Source organism: Cygnus olor, chromosome 2 (assembly GCF_009769625.2).
Source record: "Cygnus olor isolate bCygOlo1 chromosome 2, bCygOlo1.pri.v2, whole genome shotgun sequence".
NCBI lineage: Eukaryota > Metazoa > Chordata > Aves > Anseriformes > Anatidae > Cygnus > Cygnus olor.
The window spans coordinates 58781526-58790800 of NC_049170.1; the positions used below are offsets into that span (position 1 = coordinate 58781526).

Sequence of the window (9275 nt, forward strand, 5' to 3'; positions counted from 1 at the left end):
CTGTTTCTTTGAAGGTGTCGACTTGTGGTCACTCAGATACTCAGCCACAAGCATGAAATGACAAATTGGGAAACAAAGCAAAGCACGCAAAGAGCTAACGCAAAACCAAACCATTTGTGCATCAGGTTAAGGAACTGCTTTTAAGCACAAGTCCCAAAAAGTTATTTATTTATCCTAGAGAGGAGAGCATTTTACAAATCCGTCACCCGGATGTGACAGCTCTTCTTTGTACTCTTTGTGGCAGCAGCAAGACCATAATAAAAAGTATTACTTCTCAGTGACAAAATTCCCATCAATTTCAAAGGGAAATGTGCTCCCGTTCCCTCTTATTGTAATTGTTCTCCAAATTATGGAAGAAAATTTTCTTGTGTATTTCATTATTTCTAACCGTTTAGTCTAGAGGCACAAGCACAAGTAGTTCAGAGGTCCTAACACTTCCTTCTCACTACCCACGTTTAAGTCATCAGCTGTTTCACACAAGCTCACCTTTGGCAAAACAAGGGGAGCCAGGACGCAGCTCACACAGGCAGAGTCTAGGTGGTGGCCAAGAAACACGCGGCTCCTGGTCCTTCGTTTTTAGATGCACCATTTCAAGTAGTGAAGGTCTCTTCTCTAGGGCACTTGGCAAAGCTGCTGCCGTGACTCAGCCAACAGTGGTGCCCCAGTCACTCAGCACCTTCTATCACAGCGCCTCTCTGTTGTGCATCAGAACCAAGTTTTACAAGAAAACCATAAACAAAAAAGATGGTGGTCACCATTTCTGGTAAAAGCATTGCCCTGATTTTTCTATGTCTACCCTCTTTCTCTGTAGTTTCCCTTAGGTGAGGGCATTTCTTCCATTTTAGGAGAGTGCACATCACTCTGAGGTTGCATAAAGAGCTGCTACCGTAGCCTGCCACAATGCGGTTATACACATGGTTGAAACGAACAATAAATAAAGAGAAAGACATACAGGTTTTAAATATAGGTTTCCATTAAAAGCATTACAAAGACAACTTCTTTCATTTTGAAGACAAAGAAAAAATTCACTTCTACTGAAAAAAAAGATTAAAAATCACCCCCTTTGCAAGTAACTTTAATGAGGAAAGGTGCAGGGAAGGGAGGGAGAGAGGACGCGGAGAACTAGCAAGTGTTCAAAAGGGCAGATGCCCACCATCTTGGTCATTTTGCAATGGCACCTTCTTCTCACACAGTCAGGTCAGAGCGCCACAGAGTCCTCACGTGGAGGATTTCACCACCTGCTCGTATGGGGGAGGCGGCGTGTTGCAGTAGGAAGGTGGGGGTGGGTAAACCGGGTTTCCCTGTGGGGAGTTGGGCTGGACGTGGAAAGCCATAGCCATGGGATTCATCACAGGTCCACCTGGATCTGTGTAATACGGCACTCCAGGCTGTTGTGACCCTGGAAGAAAGAAAGGGAGAGAAAAGGTATCAACAGCAGCAGCAGCGTCAGGCAGCAGTCATGCTCTTCCAGGGGTTAGGAGAGACCGTGTACCTGTGCTCTGTGCACTCACCAAGTGCTCACCAGACCAAGGACACAGAACCAAGTTTCTCCCATTCCAGGGAAGACCCAGACTGACAGGACTACATTCACTTTTCAAGATTTCAGCAAAAAGTTTCAATTTTGCATGCCATGGAAATAACTTAGTGGAATGAAGGGCACCACTGCCCCAGCAAAATGCCATTTGAAAGGGAGCCCTCCTTGGTTCTCCAGACAGAAGAACTGTCATGCCTACAGAAAGGAATCTCAGATGGACCAAAAGGGGGTTCCTGTTGCACCTCCCAACTCAGGTGGGAAGTCTTCTGAGACAAAGAGGTCTTCACAGATTATTTTCTAACATCCTGGGTTCTCCTGTATGTCAGAGCACATCTCAGACAGACCCATTTCCCCTCTAAGACCGGATATGTCTAAGGAGTAAACAGGTACAAAGCAACAGTCTGAGTTGAAGCCAATTACGGCTGGCTAACAAAATGGGACAATATTGTTCAGCACAGATTAAATTTAGGAAACGACAGCAGAGCCTGCAGGGACAAGGAGAGGAAACTTACAATCAAACACTAAATTCCTTAATTGTGACACATGAGGAGTAACAGAGAGCGCTGCCGTGAGGAGTAATGGAAATAGCATGTAACCCTCCTCAGACATCACAATGTCCAGTGGAAGACTACTGAATGCAATTTTGGCAATTAAAGTCACAGAGCGCCTCTATCTCAATATGTTAATTAGTTTCCTTTTCTTCCTCTCTGTCTCTTTAAATAAGGCTGGACTGGAAGTTTATATATATATATTATGACTGAGCAACACACTTTCTTCTTTTGGTAGTAGTCTATCTTTCCTATAATGAAACAGCCTCTAAGGGATTTTCAACTCAATCTTTCATTTTCATGACTTGCTGACTCTAGGACTCAGTATTACCACAGAAGGAATACAGGCATCTTGAAGCTTTAGGCATCCTTTAGTACTTTAAGCATTCGGGAAGGACTTACATACTGCATCCAAAAATGCACCCTTACAATATTAAGATCAGATTGGTCAAGCCATAATGCCCACGGATGCAACTAATCCCAGAGCCTGGAGTGTCTGGCTCAGGAGGTTTTTTTGGATGCTTATCAGCAAAGAGGACAGAAAGCAGATTGTGAATGCAGTTATTTCCTTCATAACAAGAAGGATTTTTTCTTTTTGCCTATGTGAGCGAAAAAGGCTGCTCCACAGCCTCTCTTCCTTTGCTGTGGAGATGAGGAACCCTTGTTCTGCTTCCACCCAGCATTAGCACGCAGCTGCAGGAGAGCCAGGCTGGGAAAAGGACCCAAGTACTCCTTCTCCAGAGTCTGTGCTAATATCCTCTTAGCACAGAGCACTTTTTCTTAAGCTTTTTTGTTTCAAACTTAAATCCTGCTCAGCTCTAGAGTTTCCAGGTGCACAGGGAGAAAAGAAGTAAGGTAGCTAGCTCGCTGCACTCTGTTTTTTTTAGAAAAACTGGTGTTTTCAAACCCAGCATTTTCATTGCATTTCTGCACCACCAGCTGTCCCTCAGCGCACAGAAACTCAAAAAGGAAGCCATGAACTAGGGCACACGCAGCACCTCACAAACCCACGCAGCAGGGGATCACAACAGAGACACCAAGAAGGTGCAGGAATTCAGAACAGGCAGGACAGCAAGCGAGGAACAGGGAAAGCACTTGGGATTGCTAAGAGACTGACTCCAAGTTCAGCAAAACAAGTACAAAAAAAGTTTTGGTGGGCTTAGCTCAGATCCCAAAGCTTTTACAAACAGCAACAGCAATCTGGAAGTAGGTGGCACAAGCAAGCTACCAAAGGTCTCGTGCTTATTTTATATTTGCTCACAATTTGTATTCCATGAGGTGTCATGAAAAACTAAAAACATGTTCTAAAATTAAATCTGGCATTCACCAATTCAGCCAAAGACGCTCCTTGTTTACATAATCTTGGAGTTATTTTTCAGGCTTAAAAATATCCTTTAGTTAGTTTCATTCCCCGCCTCCAAACCTCCACTGCTGAAAAATAAATACTCTCTGGGGAAATGCGTGGAAAGCAGAAAAACAGATGCTGAATGGATGCTTTCCAAAAATAAAATAAAAAAATAAAAAAATGAAAATAAAAAACCAACAATTTAGGATTTAAAAAAAAGGTGAATAGAGTGATGGTTTGTGTCTGTAACATCTCTTTATCCATTTAGACCTGTGACAGAGAGGGAGAAGTGCATGTCTATGAGCACACGCTGAAGAATGCAAGAAAGAGCATTTCAAAAATCTGTGCAATGCATGAGGGTGTCCAACAGCATGCATGATGGAGGGGAGAGCCTGAATGCTCCATCTCTGTACAATGGTTGTAGTCAGAGCTCGCTGAAATGTTTTTTATGACACTTTTCTAAGGAGGTTGTCTAGTATGCCACAGAGATGTGATGGTTTAGAAAATGACTTAACAAAGAAGTTCGAGGCAAAAGTTCGAAAAAGTTCAATGCAAAATACTCACTTGTATTTCCACTTCCAAGGCAGTGTGAAACAAAAACAAATTGCCAGTTCCTAAAAACTTGTCAGAAAAGGTTGTTATCCTCTGGCTTAAGCTCGCTCTAATATATCTTGTGACAAAATGACAGCCCAGGAAGAAAAGTGCCATTGTACCAAGCAAGCCTGCATATGTGTGCCTTCACAGGCAAGTGTGAGCACTGTCTTTTGCCATCGGTAGACTGGTCAAAAATGTCTTGGTTTGGCCTTGCTGAGACTGGGAAAAGGCAAGCATCTCAGCACTGCGCATCTTCCAACTAGAGGCAGCTGGATTTAAAACGCTCCCACCAGGTACAGACATCTTCTGCTTACAGGTGAGTCTTAACTCTGCAGGATTCTCCCAACTGGGACTCTCTAACAGCCAGAGGGTAAGACATAAGAAGCTTAGAAACAGTACTGCCAGAGAAGCCATCACTAGGTAGATCCTCTTGATGCTCACAGCCACGACTGACCAGAGAGCAATCACATTGACAAAGGCAGAACTTTGCCACAAAAAAAAACCTAGCATGGAACATGGAAGGCAAATCAAAAAGAGAAGACTTGCAATACTGCCAGACCACAGAATAATAATATTGGGCTTTCCTTCACCCCTGCCAAATGCTATTAACTATATTTAAAACTCTTTTTTCATATTCCTCACATGAAGAAAATGTCACTGCTGATTTTGGCTACCTATCACCTTGTCTACACTGCAAAGTGAGCACTTGCCATCCCATTCATGGGTACACAGCTGTAAAGATGCTAGGAACCATAATGGAAGGGAACTGAAAGTTGTGTTATCCTGGGTTTCAAAATACTGTTGCACACTGCTGCTCCACGATGCCATTTGGAAGGCAGAACTTCATTCATCAGAGGAGGTGGCTGAATGGTTTAGTGCAGGGCAATTCCTTGTCCAAATCCCCCAGTTTTCAAAAAGCAAACCCACCCACCCACTCCCAAAAGAAAACAAACAAACAAACAAAAAACAACCCACACAATTTCTAATGATTTGGCAAATATAAGATATTAATGGAATTTGTTAAGTGAGCAGTCTCTGACCTGATGCAGTGTTGACTGGTTGTCTGGTGTAAGACACATTAAAAGTAGGTTCTTCTACTAGTGGAGGAGGGTACATCCGCCTTCGGATAAAGAAACCAGCTCCACAACAGAACAAAACTCCCATCATCAAAAGAAACCTAGGCAAAGAGAGGAAGGAGGTCAAAATCCACCTGCATTCAGGCAGCTCTCAAACTGAGATTGTTCACTGAATGAAACAGAGTACCACCTACCAGCCGTCAACCTATGGCTTATATTGGGGTTTCTTGCATCACAAAATCATTTAGGTTGCACAGGTTGTCTCTAAGAGAGCAGACCTATGGCATGTGAGATCGCCATATCTTGGGGCACTTGTGGACATACTGTGGACATTTCTTGCGCTTTATTACTGTTCAATGTTTACTGGCATATAAAACACAAATCTGAACCTGAAACACCCTTGAACTTTTGGAAAGTTCAGATTCATATCTGACCTTCGTTACGGGATTGTTAAACTGAAATTCCACATCCGTACAGATACAAACTGCGCATCTTGCACCCAAGTCTAGCTCTCACAGCACCTAGGCTGGCCAGTAGGTTTGGGGTGGGAAGGTCTGGCTGTAGGAACAGGAATGTTATTCTGCAGCTGCTCTTAAAAGAAGATTCTTAGATGTTCTTAAATGAGTAACACTGCAATTTTGTCTCCCATGGGAAATATGGTAACTGACATTTAAGTTCAAGCAAGAAGACTGAAGCATTGAGCAGTGAAAATGACAGGTTTTGTTTTGTGCTTCCTAGACAACATATACATTGTTAAAGAAAAGGACATTATTTTGCGTCAGTTCTCCTCAACTCCTTTTCCAACCTGACTAAGGCTTCCTCATCATTCTTCTGCCCTGATGCTGTGAAAACAGGCATATGCAGCAACAGCACATCAGGAGATTTTGTTCTTAAGAGTACTTTAATTCAAACAGTGACTTTCCCTGTGTTTCTTTAATTAGTTATCAGATGCAGTAGTGACTGATGCAAGTTCCAGTAAACCTAAGTGGTTCTTCGACTTTAATTGCCACCTCATTTCCTTTATTCTCAGGGCCCTTTTCGGGAAGACAATAAAGCTGTGCTCTTTTGGAAAGGTTGGAGGCAAGAAGAGCATTTTTATATTTATTTTTTCTGCCTAAGTTGGCCAGAGGCAAGTCTACACACCACACTTATCTTCTCTGGAGCACTCCCAGAGGCCTGAGAGGAACTGTGACACTGCATGACAGTGGGAGATATTTTATGCAAAGGGTCAAATTCTGTTCTTGTTTCTACAGTGGACACAAGAGAAGAATGAGGTCCTGTTTCCCTGAGACAAAATTAATGTATTCCTTTTTGGCTGCGTTCCTGCAAAGGATTTGCTCTGAACAGAAAAACAGAGATTTACGACGTCACTCTAGGGATTCAGATGCAGAACTCTTCAGTTATATCACTAAGGATTGTACGCTGAAATCCCACAGTCTGCTTTGGGAAATCTCTGTATTATATCAGGCTTCTGTGTTTCAGTGGTTATTCATTTCAATTTTGAAGGATTTTTTTTGAGCAGTCTTCAAATCCTATATAAAAATTCCTAAAGCCAGGTTTTCTCAGAGAGCTTTTGCTTTCTCTCTACTGTAATGAGAAGGTTTTATTCAGGTGTTTTCTTAAATTCCTCTCTAAAAATAATTTACCTTATTTTTTCGTTATGCATATAAAAGTGATTAGTTTAAGCTTTATCCAGATTACTGAGCTGCTGATTTCGCAAGCTTAAATCTTTCTGCCTTCTTCTCCCTTGCTGTCATCTCCAGTAAAATCCTCAGAGTCATAAATGTACTACTCTTTCCTTTTAACTGAAGCCTCAATTCATCAGGCAAGACTTTCTTAAACCCTGCTAAAGCACGCAACTCTCCTTATGCAACTCCCTTTTAAAACTCAGTGTCCAACAAAACTGGACAAATGCTGCCATTTGGAAGTAGCTGGGATGGGTGTAAGGACAAATGTGAGATGCCTGCCTGTACAGCCCAACAGGATGCAGAAACAGGAAAGGCCAACCTGAAACAAGTAGCCTCCTTTTCTAGTATTTTCTCACTGCTTATCATAGAAACACTTCTTTGTTATTGTTGGGAGCATCAAGAGGAATGTATAAGCAAAAAAATAAAGTCCTTTCATTTATGCGCACACGTATACATTACCACATACTTGTAACTATTTTAAAATACTAGGGCTGGCAATACCCTGATTCATGTCCTACAAACACGACAAGAAAAGACCACTGGAAACATTAAAATCAAAATTTAGCTGTGACCTACCAAAAATACCATAGTCGCTGGATAGAGAGAGCTCTTACACAGCATCTTGAACCACAGCAATCCTCATAGGAGCGACATCTGCACAGGAAAAAAGAGAAAAGGATATTAGGGGAGTGGTTGTCACTCAGAGCAAAACAAACAGCATCAGATCAGACTGGGGAAGGGAATACAACCTCAACATAAAACTTCCAGCAAATTCAGTTGTTTTAAATTAATGCTACAGAGCTTAAACACAGAGAGGAGTCCCTGACTCAGATGCTGCTAGCCCCCCTGCCAGAAGCTTTATTTACAACATCACTGTGAGCCTGGGAGGCAAAACCTGCAACTGCTGCCCTGCTGGCACAAAGCGCAGCTGGGGCTCTTGATAAGGACAGACACCACTGCTTATTTAGGGCTGTGAAGGAGCTAACATCTCAGACAGTAACCCCGGCCTGATCTAGTCTTGCACCCTGTCCATTTTCCTGGAGTTGCTCCTGGTCCAGGAAGTTGTAGGAGTAAGAAAATACCACGGTCCTCACTCCTCAACTGCCATGTATACATGCTCGCTGGGACTACCACCCAGTGTAGGATCCCAGAGCTACCACCAGGAAAGAAGTCCAGCTGAACTGCTAACAGCAAACTACACGTGGCTAGATAAGGTTGTCACTCACATGTACATATCCATGGCACGGCGCTACCACAACCCAGAAGCTTTGTACATGTTATTGAAACTGCCTTCCTATACACTTCTTTCAAAGCCGCCTCAAAAAGATTGATTTTAGCATTTAATTCTATATAACAGGACATGCTACAAAGAAAAGTGGTATTACTGTGTTTTATTTCACAGTAAATGAATGCTGCATGCATCAAAAATGAACCATTTGGGGTTTTATTCACTGCAACAGTCGAGAATTACAAAGTCAAAAAGTGCCAGATCACTCATTCTTCACACATTGGCAGCGTTCGAACACAGAAAACATCAAGTGCAGAAAAAACTTCAAGTGTACCATTATTAGCAATTTTAAAGGCATTTTTTGCTTTCCAGAAGTTGCAGCAGACTGCAGCTGCCAACAACTCCCATTATTTCAGTAGGCATTCCTCCAACAATGCATTGCAAATTAATATTTCATATCGAATGGAACAGCTTTAAAAATATTACAGCACCAGCCACTGCAAGTACAAGGTACAGCTTCACTCAAACCAGAGCCAGCACATACGTTAACAGCAACAACCTCTGAACAATTTCTATGGTAACTGCCATTCCCAAACCAAGGAAACACGCTACATGTTTAGCAGGATAAAGGACAGAGGTAACACAGAAACCATGGGATGTGACAGACCTGGATGAAAATATTCAGATTATCCACATACCAAAGGAAAAGAGGTGGGTATCACAACTGGATAAATCTTTTTAAGGGTGGCTACATCTGTATGTTCAATGAACACATTTAATTAAGCATCCGGGTTTGGGAAAATTTGCCCAACTAAATAATTGTGCTCCCATATTTGCATGCCAAGCTAAAAAAAACAGTTGGGTAATTGTACAGACATTTACACAGTTACATGCTCAATTAACACACCTCCACTCAGAAAATTCATCAAGTCTCACAGGCTTCAGCCTGTAAATGGGGGCAGAGGAGGATGATCTACGGATACATAATCTGCCAGTGAAAACTGCATCCACCCTTCTGATGACAGGCAGGCAGGATTTCTTCTAGTAAGCCTGAGGATCTGATACTTTGGTCAGCACAGCAAAGTCCCCTCTTATGCTCAGACACCCAGCTTGGCATTTGAGCATAGTAAGCTGCTAACACCAGAGGAGAAAATACCCACTTTACTGTCCCTGAACCAGAAAGCATCCCCATCGCCAACATCTCTTTTTCAAAGCTCACCATGACCCTAACAACTGCTCATACTGAAAACTACCAGATATCA

The 9275-nt window shown here is 42.4% G+C and overlaps 1 protein-coding gene across 2 annotated transcripts in view; it reads right to left on the reverse strand.

Annotated features, from left to right (window-relative positions):
• Positions 1-151: 151 nt before the first annotated feature.
• Positions 152-9275, reverse strand: part of VOPP1 (VOPP1 WW domain binding protein) — a 72448-nt gene continuing 63324 nt past the window's right edge. For both annotated transcript variants that reach the window (XM_040548284.1, XM_040548285.1), the window contains exons 3-5: positions 7362-7439; positions 5062-5198; positions 152-1399 (exon numbers count right to left, since the gene is read on the reverse strand). In XM_040548284.1, coding sequence (XP_040404218.1) covers positions 1218-1399; positions 5062-5198; positions 7362-7439 — 397 coding nt within the window. In that variant the 3' untranslated portion in view covers positions 152-1217. The remainder of the gene's footprint in view (positions 1400-5061; positions 5199-7361; positions 7440-9275) is intronic.